The 16,140-nt window shown below is 36.2% G+C and overlaps 2 protein-coding genes across 9 annotated transcripts in view; one reads left to right on the top strand and one right to left on the bottom strand.

Moving 5' to 3' along the window:
* Positions 1-14,689, top strand: part of ANKRD27 (ankyrin repeat domain 27) — a 49,987-nt gene extending 35,298 nt beyond the window's left edge. For 5 of the 7 annotated variants that reach the window (XM_068693948.1, XM_068693944.1, XM_068693945.1 and 2 more), the window contains 10 exons: positions 37-156; positions 3,986-4,030; positions 6,269-6,391; positions 7,983-8,180; positions 9,223-9,342; positions 9,933-10,094; positions 10,602-10,710; positions 12,025-12,106; positions 12,503-12,575; positions 12,970-14,689. In XM_068693948.1, the coding sequence (XP_068550049.1) occupies positions 37-156; positions 3,986-4,030; positions 6,269-6,391; positions 7,983-8,180; positions 9,223-9,342; positions 9,933-10,094; positions 10,602-10,710; positions 12,025-12,106; positions 12,503-12,575; positions 12,970-13,245 (1,308 nt within the window). In that variant the 3' untranslated portion in view covers positions 13,246-14,689. The remainder of the gene's footprint in view (positions 1-36; positions 157-3,985; positions 4,031-6,268; positions 6,392-7,982; positions 8,181-9,222; positions 9,343-9,932; positions 10,095-10,601; positions 10,711-12,024; positions 12,107-12,502; positions 12,576-12,969) is intronic. The other 2 variants (XM_068693949.1, XM_068693943.1) reach the window with 2 other exon arrangements.
* Positions 1-16,140, bottom strand: part of PDCD5 (programmed cell death 5) — a 38,186-nt gene that overhangs the window by 16,890 nt on the left and 5,156 nt on the right. The window lies entirely within an intron of this gene.

The raw sequence follows: 16,140 nt of genomic DNA, 5'->3' as shown, positions 1-16,140 counted from the left end.
GTAGGTTTTTCTGTTTGCTTTTTTGCCAACTTGAAGTTACCACTTAGGTCTCCTCAGCACTCTGCGGAAACTTTTAGCAGAGGATCATCTGTCTCAAGCTTGTCATCAGCATCAATTGATACAAGACAAGAAGAAATAAAAAACAGTTATAAAGAGGTAAGACTGAGGTATAAGAAATGTGAAAGAAGCTGGGAGAGTGATACTTTGCAGCCCTGTTTTAAACTGGTTCTTTAGAAAATAGCCTTTTCTCAGGCTTGGAAAATGCTGCTATCCTAAGGTGCTTCTCACCTTTGTATCTCAACACTTATTTTTGTATCTTATGAACTGCTCTGCTGTGTATTTCTGGGGAAAAATTGAAAGCTCATTTGGAGTAGTTGGTCATATTTACCACAGTAAATGACATACTTCGAGATTTTGTTGAGTTTTAAAATAATTATAACGGCAGTCAATAGTCCCAAGGACCTTGCTGTCTTGACCAAGAATTAAATGCTATTGTTAGGTTACAGAATCTCTCAGGAAAAACAAACTAATAGAAGCATACTGGCAAACAATGTATCAAACTGGAATGTTAGGACAAGTTTTCAAAATAGGCATAGAATATCAATTTTGTGAAATGTGAAGAAGTACAGACTATCTACTGAATATATTCCACATGTTTTTGCTGGTTTTGCTATGTCTGTACCAACCAAGGTTTCTTCTCTGAGTTTTCTGTCTTGGCTTTTTTCTTGTGTGGGACCTCAAATCCATACTTTCCATTTATGTCCTCCCAAGATTGTCATATCATCACTCCTCCTGATACTTCTCTGTTTATTTTTTCTTCCTGGTCCATTTTTTCCAATACGACCTTCTCAGTATTTTTGTTTCTTTCCATATAATTTCTTCATTGAAATTCTTCCTTCTGTTGAAATGTTTTTTTTTTTTTTTCCTTTTCAAAAGTTCCTGTTTTCTAAAAATCTTCAAGAAACTCAAAGATGTAAAGTTTGATTGGACAATATTAATTCACACTTCAGTGTCATTTACTCTGAGAGCCTTAATGTAGGACTGTACCTCCCTGTTTGTGCAGAGTCAAGCTCTGTAAATAAGGTCTAATGTACATAAATGTTCACCTGTTAGGTCGAGGATTTGCTTTTCCTTGAGGGAACAAATTTATCACTCCTGAGAGCTAAGACTAGTTTAAGCCAGGGAAAAAGATTACAAGCAGCTTACACCTTATATTCTTGAGGTTAATGACCTCCTCCTGTAATCCAGCTTTAGGTCATTTCTGTTTGCCAAGTTTCACATGGGCTCACTGCTGTTATTCTTACTAAGCAAAGAGACAACGACCTAATCCTGAGAGATCTCCATAAAGGGAATGCCACTGGAAGTATAGGAAATTGGTAAGGTTGGTTTTCCAGATTTCAAGGCTTAAATAATGAGTTAAAGGAATGCAGTGAAATCTTCATTAATCAATACTGCGTATGAATTAAACTCTTTGCTTGAATGAGTCAGTCATGGCATATGTCTTGTCTTGTATGTGGCTTATTTACAACAGAGAGTAAAAGAACTAAGCATGTAAATTTGGAACTTCCTCTTGTTAGAACTAGTAATTCTCAGCATAAATTCTGTTCAGCAACAGGAAAACTGAGTACGCAAGTGAATTGCAATAGATTTCATCAAGTGGCTTTCTGTTTAATCTATTTTTATATTTAAAGGAGGGTTCTGTTGTTCCACAGGAGGGAGAAAGCAAGCTGGAAAGATGGAGAAATGCAAGTAGCAGACATTTTACCCTAAGTACTCATAATAAATCATCTGTAAGCTGCATAACAGTTGTTACACGTTTCTCTACTGCTAGGGCCTGAGATAGTTTTAGAACAAGGAAGTTGTTATTTTGGGAAAGAAATTAGTGGAACTTGTGGGTCTTAGGCATCTTCTGTGTGATAAGACTGATTCCTGAAAATTGTGAAGAACTTCACATTCTCTGGTGACATTATTCTGTATGATTAGGGAGCCATATCAAGGGAAATCTGTGGGAAGTACAGAACTCTGTAATAAATATTGTCCATTTTAGGTGTACATGTGCAGAGGCTGGGATACAGCTTAACTACCTTCAGATGCCTGACAGACAATCGTCTTAAGTTTAGTCACCTATTTTCTTCCTTAACCAGTAGAGAAAAATTAGTACCTCCAGAGAGCAATTCATCTCAGACACCTTAGATATTTGATTGAGCTGAGTTGCACTCAGGTGTTTGTTGACTGCCTTCTATTTTTTTGTTACCAGAGAGGGAGTTTAGATGACTGGCTTAGATTTAGATCCTCTGAGATCCCCTTTCTACTCTGCATAGTTGCAGAGAGATTCTTAAATTCCCTTAAAAGTCACTTTCTGTTCTTGCAGAGTTGGCTGCTCTGCATATGTTAGCTGTATCTGGCCTACTTAACCATTCTGTTTATCCAAATGTAACATTATTAAATATACTTAATATCATTGGTATTTGTAACCTGACATTAAAGTAATAAATGATATAATTCTTTACAGAAATGCTGTAGAAAGCAGCTGATAGTTTCTACACAAAATGTAGAGTTTATCATAAATAATTTGTCCATTCATGCCTTTCAAAAAGTTAAAAACAATATTTTTTTTTGCCATCAGCTGTCTGATAAATATTTCTGATTCACAGGATATGCTAGAGTTATAATGTGAATAATAACTAGTTTGTACTAAAGTGAACTACGTTCAACTTAGTTAAAAATAAGCAATTCCCTTCCTCCCCACCCTTCCAGAAAAGTGAAGACTGCTTGAAGTTCTGTAATGGTGAAACACAAGCTCAGTGTTACTGATGTACAAGTTGCAATTAGTAACGTAAGTAGAGCTATGAACTCTCAAGGAGTGTCCATTTATTTCTATTCTGTGAATAATAATGCCTCCTCTGAGTGATACTGTCACATGTGCTATCTAAAAGGACAGCTCCAAGAATAGTAGCATGCTTTCTGGAACAGTGGGAGGTTAAAATATTTTATTGCTCTCAATTATATCTTTCTGTACTGTATACAGAACACTTGATAATACAAGCATGTTGAGATGCAGCTGTAATGAACAAAGCAGTCATTTCCAGAGAAAGATTGAAGTGTGACTAGCTCTATGACATCTTCAGCTTGCACGGTGTTCCTTAATATTGAAACAACTTTGCTCACACAGCAGCATCTTTGGTGATAATGGCACAGTACTAGAATAATTTGCTATAATGATGAATCAGTCTTTCCCAAAGCTTATTGAATGATTCTTCAACAATCTGCAGATGCTAAACAAGTTGCCTAGTGATAATGTTAACGGAGTCTCCATAACTTTTCACTGGCAACTGTGCCATTACTGAAGAAGAGGTTTGGCTTTTGCTGGTGTGAACATACCCTTTGATATTTAATTATCAAACATTTTAAGTAAGAAAACAAATTTATTCCTTACAATCAAGCCAGGTTTATGAATGATTGTTTTTAACATAGGAATAAACCAATAATCTGCAGATGTGAAGTGGGCAACTGGAAAGCATCTTTTTGATCTTAAACTGTTCTTTGTTATCTAGTAAAATAAAACAACTTGTCATCCTTTGTGATTTTGGTAGCATATCAGCAAGAGCCCAGACAGTAGTAGTGTTCATCAGCGTAGGAGTTTATCCTGAGCAGATTTTTTTACAGTGTTACGTTCACAACGGAAATGTATGGTCAGTTCCTGCTGAAGCAGAATAATAATGTATATTAGCTTACATGTCTTCTGTTTGGGTAAATGCTGTTTAACTGAGCAAGTCAAGAGATCATCAAATGGCTGCATATTCACATCTTTTATATTTCATAAAGGAAGAAAGTTTTTTCTTTAAAACTTTATTAACAAATATGAAATGGGCCAGCACTAATCTTACTACTTGAGCTTAGAGGGTTAATAAAGGACACAGGATTTTCCATGTACAGCTTAATATGAATATTAACAAAGCAAATAAATTGTTTTCTTCATACATAGGTGGAAAAACTCCTCAGAGCAGTTGCTGATGGAGATCTGGAAATGGTGAGTCTTAGAATGGCTGTTGAATATTCAAATTTAAGTCATTCAAATTGAGGAAGCTGTTTGTAAATAATAGTAAATGAAGAATGCTTTGCTAAGTATCTTCCTTCAGAAACAATCACGTAGAGCTCATTTTCTACCAAGAATTTTCACTCCATATCCCCAAGTCATTTTACCTACAGTACTTTCCACATTACTCAAGTTCATGTAAAACTGTTCATTATAATGAGGACTGTCCAATTGGATGGCATGGTTATGGCTTGCATATCTATTAAAAAAAGGGTTATTTAAAAATTCTTATCTTGTTCTGATGGCCTGAGGTCTGTCTTCATAGGAACAGAAGCATCAGAAGGGTCATTAGTGCTGTTGTAGATTTCCACTGTGACAGTCAGTTGAGCTTTACAAAGAGCAGGCATTTAAAAAAGTGCTATGGAACCAGAAGATTAAAAAAATAAAATAAAAAAAATATGCTGTGATTGTTCAGGAAGCCAAAAAAAATAACCTGTGTCATCATCATAGCACCTGCGAACTTCAAAAGCACTTAATACTTTAGATTGGGGATAATGATGTTAATCAGTGGCTGTGAGCTTAATTAACTGACCCAATGACAAACAATTCTGCATTTTGAATGTAAAATTTAGCTTGCTTTGATAAATTTTCTGTGTCTTTAGTGGGGAAAAAAGTATACGAGGACAGCATGGAGGAAGGATCTACCTAGAGTATGTTAAGCTTTATTCTCAAAATGTGTTTCAGAGTTATGTAGCAGTTTTTTGGGAGGAGGTTCTCAAGCTATACGTTTTGTATGTTTAGTGGCTGCTGAATTGGTAGATGATTATAGATCCGTTATGGGTGGCGATTGTTAAGAATTGCCTTAGCCCACTGTATGTTGCTTGTAAGAAAGCTTTATATGACTCTAAAAGTTAGTATTGTGTAGTAGTAGTCAATACTGCTTAACATCAATTTTTGGTCTTTTATTTGTAATGATTGGATTTGGTGGTCAGCTGTACACTGTGGGGAAAAAAAAAAAAAGAGAAAGAAAAGTCTCCTCTATAAAAGAACTCCTGTGGAACAGCTAAAAGTCTGGCACATGGGGTACAATTTGGCTCTGCTATATATTCCAGAAATTGTGTTATTTTGAAATATAGAGGAGGTGTTAGATGATAAAGTTAACTGGCAAAATGAGATTATGAATGATTTCCTGAGATACTTCAGTGTGTGTACGTTCAATGTTTTTACCAAAAATGGAAAGAAAAAAGGGCAATTCCACTGTTATGATAGAGATAATGCATGGGATTAGCATGTTCAGATTTTTGGCGAGACTCTGATATCAGTATATTGAGAGATGTGCATTTGGATAATGAGAGTACCAGTACTGAGTTGTGACAGGAGGGGGAAAGTGGCTATTGAAGAGTCTTGCCTCACTGAGCATAGTACAAACCCAGAATGATACACAAGATAGGTGTCGGGCATAACATGGTCAGATGGTGCAATAAATGGGGTCTTAATACAGTCACTAGTAATTCTGAGATGTCTTTAGTTTACAGTGGATTAATGAATTTCAGTGTAAAAATGTATTTCTTAATTTTTTGTTTTTGTTGTATAATTTTTTTGTTGTAGAATTGTAGAATTTAAGGTCAGAATGAAATGCAGTAAGCATCACTGCTGGAAGATAGCATAGGAATGAATGCTCTGAATCCTAAAACTAGCTTCACTGAAGGGCCTCTCTCACAAAAAGGAGGCATTATACATTGAGGAAGAAGTAAAACTGTTAAGCTCCTGTGAAGTTACAGGCCTAAGAAAAGTCAGTGTCCCTGCAATGTTTGGATATTCATTAAATATCATTATCCATGTCACTTCTCATGTTTGTTAAAGCAAAAGATGAAGCAAAATTCATGTTGACGTGAGCTGACACCAATCTTGGTCTAATCATTATCTCAGCTAAAAGGATTTGGAGGGTTTGAGCAGAGGTGAACACTGAAGTCTTGATTAGGCAGCAGGAAGTCATTTATAATTTACTTCACTGCTATACTTGGTGAACTTTCTAGCTGCTTTGTCAACAATAACATTTGACTTTTGTAATTTGGCTTTGGGGAGATGATACCAGGAAATAGATACATAGTCTTCCTGAGTTATTCACAAGTGTATGTTTGTAAATCTTGCTTGTGTAAGATGCTGATATGCAGATTTATCAGGCTATGGAGCCTTTGGGCTCTATAAAGAAAGACTTGCTTTTTATACCAGGTACGTTATCTATTAGAGTGGATGGAAGAAGAGTTGGAAGATGAAGATGACACAGTCGGTACATCAAAAACAGAATTCTGCCATCCATTATGCCAGTGCTCAAAATGTGGGCCAGCACAAAAGGTTGGAATATTCATTCTATAAAAAGAATAATTTGTGTTCACATAATTCAACTTCTAGCTCTAGAGAAATAGCATTCATATTGCCCAACACTTCTGTATCTCTATCCAAAAAGTAATAAAATATGTACAGACCATAACAGAGCTCACCTGATGATATCAAGTTATTTCTTTTTTAACTAAACTGTATAAAATTTTTGGCACAGGATTAAGTGTTCAAAGGCTTACTTGATAATGGAGTGAAAAACCTCTGTCCCTGGAAAGATGTTGGAACAGCTTGTTCTGGATGCCATCTCCAAGCAATTGGAAGAGGATAAGGTTATGAGGAGTAATCAGCATGGATTCACCAAGGGGAAGTCATGCTTGACCAACCTTGTTGCCTTCTATGATGATACCACAGGCTGGGTAGATGAGGGGAGAGCAGTGGATGTCATCTACCTTGACTTTAGCAAGGCTTTCCATACTGTCTCCCATGACATCCTGATAGCAAAGCTGAGGAAGTGTAGGATAGAACAGTGGACAGTAAGGTGGGTTGAGAACTGGCTGACTGGCTGAGCTCAGAGGGTGGTGATCGGCGGCGCAGAGTCTGGCTGGAGATCTGTGACTGGGGGTGTTCCCCAGGGGTCGGTGCTGGGTCCGGTCTTGTTCAACATCTTCACCTTGATGAGGGAATAGTGTCTGCCCTCAGCAAGTATGCTGATGACACAAAGCTGGGAGGGGTGGCTGACATGCCAGAAGGCTGTGCTGCCATTCAGCAAGACCTGGACAGGCTGGAGAGATGGGCAGAAAGAAACCTAATGAGTTTTAGTAAGAGCAAGTGTGGAGTCCTGCACCTGGGAAGGAACAATCACGTGCATCAGTACAGGCTGGAGGATGACCTGCTGGAGAGGAGCTCTGAGGAGAAGGACCTGGGGGTCCTGGTGGATGACAGGTTGACCATGAGCCAGCAGTGTACCCTTGTGGCCAAGAGAGCCGATGGGATCCTGGCGTGCATTAAAAGGAGTGTGGCCAGCAGGTCAAGGGAGGTGATCCTCCCCCTCTACTGTGCCCTGGTCAGGCCTCACCTGGAGTACTGTGTCCAGTTCTGGGCTCCCGAGTACAAAAAAGACAGGGATCTCCTGGAAAGAGTCCAGCAGAGGGCCACAAAGATGATACGGGGCCTGGAGCATCCTTCTTATGAGGAAAGGCTGAGAGACCTGGGTCTCTTCAGTCTGGAGAAAAGAAGACTGAAAGGGGATCTCATCAATGTGTATAAATACCTGAGGTGTGGGAGACAGAGATTTGGCCAACCTCTTTTCAGTGGTTCTGAAACAGAATTTCTGGAATTTCTATATAAGAAGCTATCGTGTTGGAAGAAAAGAGAGAAAAATAAAACTCATTATTCTAAAACTCATTATTCTCTTGAGAAGTACTACTGAGCTGCTCTGGTTTACCATCTGTTTTCCTGAAGGTCTCAAATTAGGTTCTGTAGCAGAAGTTCTTGTAATGTTTGTCTGCCCATTTGATGTGTACTTAGTAGGAATTTGATTGTTTCTTTGGTCAATAGAAAGTAACATGATTAATTATATAGTTTTGTTGTATATTTTCCTCAACAGAAATTTGCAAGGATCCCTACTAATGGACTTGGCGTAAATGTTTCAAACCAAGATGGTTTTACACCACTGCACATGGCTGCACTGCATGGACACTCTGAACTTGTCTCTCTCTTGTTGAAACATGGAGCCAGTGTCAGTGCCAAGAATGCTCAACATGCAGTTCCTCTTCACTTAGCCTGCCAGAAGGGTCACTTCCAGGTATTTAAGCCTCTTCTTTAAATACAAGCTATTTAACACTTAACCACCAGCAAAAAGCTGTTTTGTGAGATTAGCAACAAGACTAAACCAATAACAGTTAAAATTCATTTAATGTTTGCTTTTTCTTGTTCATTTCTAAAATCTTCTGTCAGTCTCTTTCCAATGAAGCAGTTTCAGTAGGCAACCATTTTATCTTAATGGTATAAAATACCATTTTGATGAAGGTGCTGCCAGTAATGGTACCATCTTACATCAAACACTTAAACATACATTGTGCAGCTTAATCTTTCTGTATGTTTTCTCTTTGCCTTCCTCCCTTCTTCCTCTTCAAGGACGGTATGTATGCATCTGTTGATGCTATAGACTTGGCAATTTCAGTTTGCCACACCGTTAAATATTTACTATATTGTCAATAATGTAACTCATTTTAGTAGATTATGGGACAAGTGAGCTCTTAGGGTAGCTGATAACCTCATCCCTAACTTGAGGTCAGGGAGGCAATAGCAATGAAGCAGAAGCATGAGCTATTGAGAGTAGGATATTAGTACAGGACACCAAGTGCATGAGATAGGAAGAATACCAACCAGGAAAAAGCAGGTGCAGATAGGAGACTGGAAGTAGGAAAATGCAGAAAAGGTGGCGTAAGAGTAAGGAGCTGAGAAATGCAAGGAGTAAAAATTGTGAGAATCATGAAGCTAATGGGGAGACAAAACATTACAGAAGCAAGAAGGAAACAAGAATACAACACAAACTTTTAGGTTAATGAATATTCATTGTATTTTTTTATTATTATTTTCTAGCCTTTTTTTTTTTTTTTTTTAAGTGTGAGCTAAAAACTATCATACCAGTGAAAACTGGTATGATAGTAGTAGATGCTTATATTTACCATCTGTTTGGTGAGATTTTTCTCCAATCTTTTTTTTTTTCCATCTCTTTTTTCATTCTAAGTTAAAAAATAACTATATTATAAGACAAGTGGGAAGGACTTCCATTGTGTGATTGTGGTTAGATTAAATTAAAAAGTTGTTACTTCTTCCAACAGGTGGTAAAGCGTCTGATGGATTACAATGCTAAACAAAATAAAAGGGATATATATGGAAATACTCCTTTAATTTATGCATGCTTGAATGGTCAGTACGAGACTAGTGCCTTGTTGTTACAGGTGAGAAGGATCACTGAAAACAATGTTCAGAATAGAATTTTTGTATGTGATATCTGTGTTTATGTTGTACTCGGGATTAGTATATCTTTAAGCATTTCTCCATCAAAACTACTCAGAAAAAAATGGAGAGTATTTGTTCTCGCACTTCTGTCAACCCTCTCCATTCATATCTTTTGATTAGATAAATATTACTTTGCTATTGTACAGCTTATTGTTTTTATGGAACTTCTCTGTGGCAGATGGCAGGTTTTCTTGCTTAGGATTCTGTTGCATAGGGTTTTTTGCATTGTGTGATTTTTTTTTTATCTCTTTTAAACTTGGAATATATACTATATACATGCAAAAAAAGAAATGAGTTTATCCATGAAATTGTGGCTGTGAGAGAGTAGGAAATAATATGGCCAGGTGGCTTATTGTTGAACTGGTGATTGCTAGCATATGCTTTGTTTTTGCATACAGCCACAAGGCTGCTGTTGTATTGTTCTGATTGATACATGGAAAATGAAAGGGGAGAGAGAAGGAATAATAATGTGCTATCTCCATTTTATGCTGCTCTTTCTTTGTAACTTCTATTTTATTTTGCTGTCCAGCATGGAGCTTCTGTTAACCTTTCTAATGCCAAAGGAAATACAGCACTGCATGAGGCTGTGATAGGGAAGAACGAAGCCCTGGTAGACTTGCTGCTTCAGAATGGTGCCATGACACACATAAGGAATGAAAGGAACTGTACCCCTGCAGACTGTGCTGAGCCGGTGAGTGCAGAAAGTTTGTTTCCAAGGTTAGATTTTTTTCATGTTCCATAAACATTATGTAAGAAAGAAAACAAATGTAACTGTTTGTCACAACATTTTCAGCCCATCATTAGCCAAGACTTCTGAATTGACTTGATGAATGGTCCCTATCTTTATACATTAAGTAGCTTCTGAGATGTAGCATAATGGCCACGGAATTCTGTATTGCATCAATTTCAGTATGTGTATTATAATTTAATCATAAATAGCTTAGTTGTAAATAGTGTAATTTAAAATAGTAATCCAGGACTACTAAAGCATTCTGGCACAATGCAGCTTAGAGAACACTGGTTTTGTCCCTAGTCAGACTGATACAGTTTAAAGTTTGTACTTATAAAGAGGTACTTTTGTGTTTGTTAAATTCATTTTGGCAGTTAACATGCTTTGAATAGGCTAGCATTCTAATTTTTACTTTTTTTTCTTTCCTTTTTTCTTTTTTTTAATACTGGTGAAAATTTTCAAATTAAGAATTCAAATATCATTAAGTTGCTGGAAACAGCACCAAGCTATGTACCTACATCAGCAGAAAGAGAAAAGGATTATGAGCAGCATGCTACTATCAAGATAAGAAAAAAAGGTACATGTCTAATTTCCACTGGTATGAATAACAAGATTTAGGAATTCGTATGTGGCGATATGATTTATATATTATTAAAGAACAACAAACTATTTTTCATGTTTATTACTGGAACACCTAAAATGCTATAACTAAACTCAGCAAACTTTCTTCCACAAACTCAATTCTCACTTGTTTGGTGCATGGTGGGTGGAATTTTACAGGCAAAAGCATTTCACATTAAAAAACATGGCACATTTGAGATGATATAATTAACCATGTAATTTTGTCCATCTCAGTGCAAAGTAAAACAGATTAAATCACCTGTAATTATCATTTACATTGCCCTAAAACAGATTAGGGAGCGATACTTCAATTTGTTACTGTCTCTCAGGTTATAGGACAGAAATTAAGAGCTACAAAGCTTTCTAGGCCAACAAGCAAGATTTGCAGAAGGTATTTCTATAAATGGCAGCATATATAGTACAGTCTAAGCAAATACGTTGAGAAACATGGTACCAGTTTGACAGCACAGCCGAGCTGATGCAATGGCTCGCTTAGAAGAAATGGTGTTACTCCTGGTCCATCACCACCTCCTCCCTCAGCTTCTGGTTCTCTTTATCCACTGCTTCCTTATGCTGCCTCGGAAGTTTCTCAGATGATTTCCCAGCTGATATAGTTCACTAACGTGGGGAAATAGATGTAACAAGTTTTGAGCTGAGCTAGATAACTCAGCATAGCAAACGGTCTGCTGCCACCACAACTGTGGAAAGAAGGGAATGAGGCTGTGTGACCAGGAAGTAGGGAAAATAAGGAGAAGTAGTGCTCATTTTGGCATACACACATTTTAGTTAGACTTTTCATAATAACTGTTGTCTGCTTCCTGAAGAAAGAATGTAAATATTTTGTTAAAATTTATCACTGTATACTGATGCCAAAGACTGAGACAGTCCTTTCAAATAGTATAGGAATAGTTTTAAAAAGACCAGTAGAAAACATGAGTAAGTAATATTAATGAGGAGGTGGAATAGCACATGTATGTTAGTTCAGGTTTGTAAAAACTGGAATTAAGATTCACAAAGTCCAGAATTATATAGTGTCTACAAAGGCTTGGCCAGTCATGATAATCTGATCAAGAATGCTTTGTCACAGAACTTAAAATGCTTTGAAGTTTCCAAAGAGAAATGATGAGAAATTCAAGTTACTACTATTACAGGTTTACTGTAAAAGTTTAAATCCAATGTCAGGAGATATCACTTTTCATTCAGAACTGATTTTTTAAAAAAATCTTAAGTGTGCCTGTAATTTTATCTACTTGTTCTTTTCAATCCCTAGTGAATTCTAAGCCATGTGAGAAAGCCAATGATCCCTTAAGCAGACAACATCAACTGGTCCAATCAATTAACAGATTTAACAAGTAAGTATAGAAACTTCCTCAGAAATACATTTATTGTACTTGAGGGAGGGGAAAACCTGGCCCGTGAAGGAGTACTTGCAAATGTATTTTAAAATTGTTTTTGCATTAGTACTTGGTGTACTATAAATCAGGAATTTCTGAGCCAGACTGTTAAAAATATTTTCTTAGTGCTTCACTCAGAGGTTGGGTTTTGCTATGATCTTTTAAACTTCAATGTATATTCTGCGATAAAATACAGGGAATAGTAGAACACTGATATTTTGCAGGAAAAAAATATTGTAGCCCTTCTATGTTGAGACAGTGCCACCTTGTGGATTTTCAGTGAACAAGACTTGTGAAAAGACTTGGAAGTATGTTTCTTTATAAAGATAAATTTATTTTTTTAATATGTTTTAGAGGGAACCATTTATGGAGAACAATAACAAGAGATAAAAGTGTCCCAAATTTTGACTATGAATTATTGCATCAGGTAAGAGGAAACACTTACTTGAATTATTTGTTTAATACTTGTTTTATCTGCTATTAATGCAGATAATGGTTGTTATGGTACCTTGAGACCTGTATTATAAAAGCTATTCAGAAGAGTTAGGGATCATACTGGCATAATGCAGTGAAATGCTTCAATTTCAGTTCTGGTACTGATTTATATGTAGCCTGGTCTCTTCTCGTTTCCTCACATCTAGACTGAAGATAATATCTGTCCTACAAAGTATGCTATTTCTAATCCTTGGCTGTGTTCTCAGTGTTGAGAATACCATTAAATTAATGTGGTAATTATATTCAAGAAACACTATGTTCATTTACATTTTTGTAATGAAGAAACTAGACAATGCTTTTAATGTACCATTTTTCTGTCCTCACAGTTAGCTATTAAAAGCTTTGACAAAAACAAGTTAAAATCTGTTGAAACACTGGACCAGAGCAAAGTTAAAATGACTGACACAGGATGGATTGGTGGGTTTGTGAAACGTGATGACATGCTAGAAGCTCCTCAAAGGAGTAAATTAATGCACCGAAGACACACTGTTAACGTACCACTTTCAGCAGAGAATGTCAGTGACAATAGTTTATCTGGCCCTAGAAATCCACGTATTTCACAATCAAGAGACTGCTGTGATGACTTGCTTTCCAAACACTGACAAGGAAGTGCAAACTTGATGTCAAAAGCTGAGGAACTAGGTGGTGTTAATTTCTATATTCCTTTGCTGCGTATCAAAAAATTCAGTGACGATTGCAAGCTATGCCTTCAGAACAGAACACAAGGATGACTCTTCAACAGAAACAGAATGTTCCTAGCACTTTCAAAGACTGTTAATGTTGGAGGTAACTACACAAACAAATCATTACTCATCTCAACAGGGAAGTACTGAGAGGTAGACAGCAAAATTACTTTCCTATTCTACTTAGCACTTACTAAAAAAAACTGCATGTAAGAGTAAACCAAACCAAATCTTGTATTGTATTTTTTAGCCACCCCCTTTGTTTTTAGAAGTCTTTGAATAATTTTTGCATTTTCAGGTTTTACCACTACATTGGATAAATATATATAAATATATATATATTTATATATATAAAGATATATTGGATAACAAACTATTTATTGCCAGAGGTAAATGAAATGTCTCTATTTTTATTGTAATATTACAAACCATTATAGTATATATTTCTGTATATTTCAGTAGCTGGGAAAACAGTAGTCTGTAACATCTGTGACACCATGTTAGACATTTATACATGCTATTAATGTGAAGGGAACTAATCCTTGCTAATTTCTTTGTAATGCTCACCTGTGTTGGATCTACAAGATGAAGTTCTTTTTAAGAGTGGAGAAAAGTAGAGAACTCTTGTGAACCTGAACTTTGGATTCACTGTTCACAGCCTAATTAGAAAATGTGCAGAAACAAGCATGTATAAGGACACACATTTTTTTTCTTCCTCTAAAGCAAGTCATTCAAAAAAATGCACAAATATTCATGATTCTGAACCTGGGTAACATCTGCAGACAAAAATGCTGCTTAAAAACCTGTTATGGACTGTTTCTTTAACAGGTAGACTTCCATTTCTGAAAGGTACCTCTCATATCAGTATGCACTTGTTGGAATATGTCAGGTATTACACCATTCCTAGGTGCGATGACTGAAGAATCAAAAGCTCGTAGCTGAGATGACTGCTTAGATTTGGACTTCATTTTCTAATGTTTGATTATGGGAGGAGAATGTGTAAATTGTACAAGTGCAGTTCTAAGTTCTAAGTTCAGTTTTAAGTGCAGTATTCTTCATTCTTGGCTCATCACATCCAGCTTGCATTTTATTTCATAAAATATTTGTATGAATAATTCTGTTCCTTTTAGCTGCAATATCTGTAAACTGCCTGGCAAAGTACAAAGCTGGAGGACATACCAGTGCTTTTTTTCAAATAACTTTTTAATTGAAGAGATAAAACGTGCATTAAGAGCACATACAAACACTTGTAGTTGAAGGTCATGTGTTTATATATTTATGAATTTATCTGATTTTTCTAATGTGCCTTGGATTTGTGCCAAAAGATGGGAAGAAAAAGCTAGTAAAATAATACTTAAAACCACTGTTTTCTTTGAGTGCTTATTTAAAGCATTGAATCTTTTATGGAGATTTACTTCCATTTGTTTTTGTGGACAGTTGAAGATTTCACCTCACATCTCTGTAAACTGAGGAATCTGTTGGAATTTACTCTCAAGTTCAATAGTACTTTCTTCCCTCTTCTGCCCTACATTCATAGATTTCTAGTAGATAATAGTATTACAACTAGTTAATGGATATATAGTTACTGCTGCTACAAGGCTGTATGGTTTTGGATTTAAGGCATAGAGGTGCACAATACAGAATTGTTAGTAAAACTGAACATTTGCACTTAAAACTTTCTTCTCCTGCTCCACCTTCCCATTAACAAAAAGAAAATGGTAGGATTGATGTTCAGCTATCGCAAGCCAAAAGAGCAAGAGGAAAAAGAGATTGAACTAAAAATAGATTTTCCTTCCTAATGTCTTAGAGTAAGTCACTTATCCTTACCTACAATAAAAACAAGAATTATTACCTTAAAGCCAGGCAATGCTATTTTTGAAATGCCTAGATACTACTTCTAAATTTTACTTAAACTTGTATAGATCTGATTTCCAAACTAAATATTGAGAAATTAGTTTATCTTAATTATATAATCTTTTACCTAAATGATTCTTGTATCAAGATTCCCTGGCAATAGAGATAAGAAAAATCAGCTTAATAGCTTTTTAATACCAGTGAGACTATGCTCCAGTATGCTACTAAGTACAGATTATACTGCCCTAACTACGAGTCAGCACAGTGACAGTAAATTCAGTGTCAAGTCTGTTTTCTTATTCCCTAATAATGGTAGTCTAGTTGAGGAGCTTTTGAATGACTTGTGAGATAGGTTATTAAATACCTTTGAAAAGTGTTAGAGGTAAGTATCAGAGCATGTGAACTCTGATTTTTTTTTCCTTCTATTAAAAACAACTTTTAACTGCAATAGATTATGGAAGGCTAGACGTTAAATTATTCTTTGAAGCATAAAATGTTTTGTGTACTCTGTGCAAGCAATGAAATAGCTGCAATAGCTCGATATGAATGACTATATAATTATTTGATTTTACTCTTAAAATTTAGTCTGATTAGACAAGTATGCATCTACCTGCTATACAGGGATACTCCTGCAACTGCCTACCTGAGGAAGACCTAAGGTTCTAGTCATCTTAAACTCGCTTTTGTATGGAGCTAAACACGATAGAGAAATAATCCACAATAAGCAGTCACTGAGCATGAATGTAGGAACAACGATGTTCCAAAGTGCCACCAATCTCCATGTCAGCTTGATACTATTACATTTGTGGGTAGTACAGATGCCAATGAAAGTGGCACACTTACACACAAGTTTACACATAAGTGTACACACAAGTTTACACACAAGTGTAAAACACTAAGCCAAAAACTATACCAATATAAGGAAATGTTTTCAGGTTTTCCATTAACTAGGAAGAGTAC

The sequence above is a fragment of the Anas acuta genome, chromosome 10, assembly GCF_963932015.1.
Source record: "Anas acuta chromosome 10, bAnaAcu1.1, whole genome shotgun sequence".
NCBI lineage: Eukaryota > Metazoa > Chordata > Aves > Anseriformes > Anatidae > Anas > Anas acuta.
Note: the sequence above shows the minus strand (reverse complement) of the source record. Positions and strands in the feature narration are given on the sequence as shown.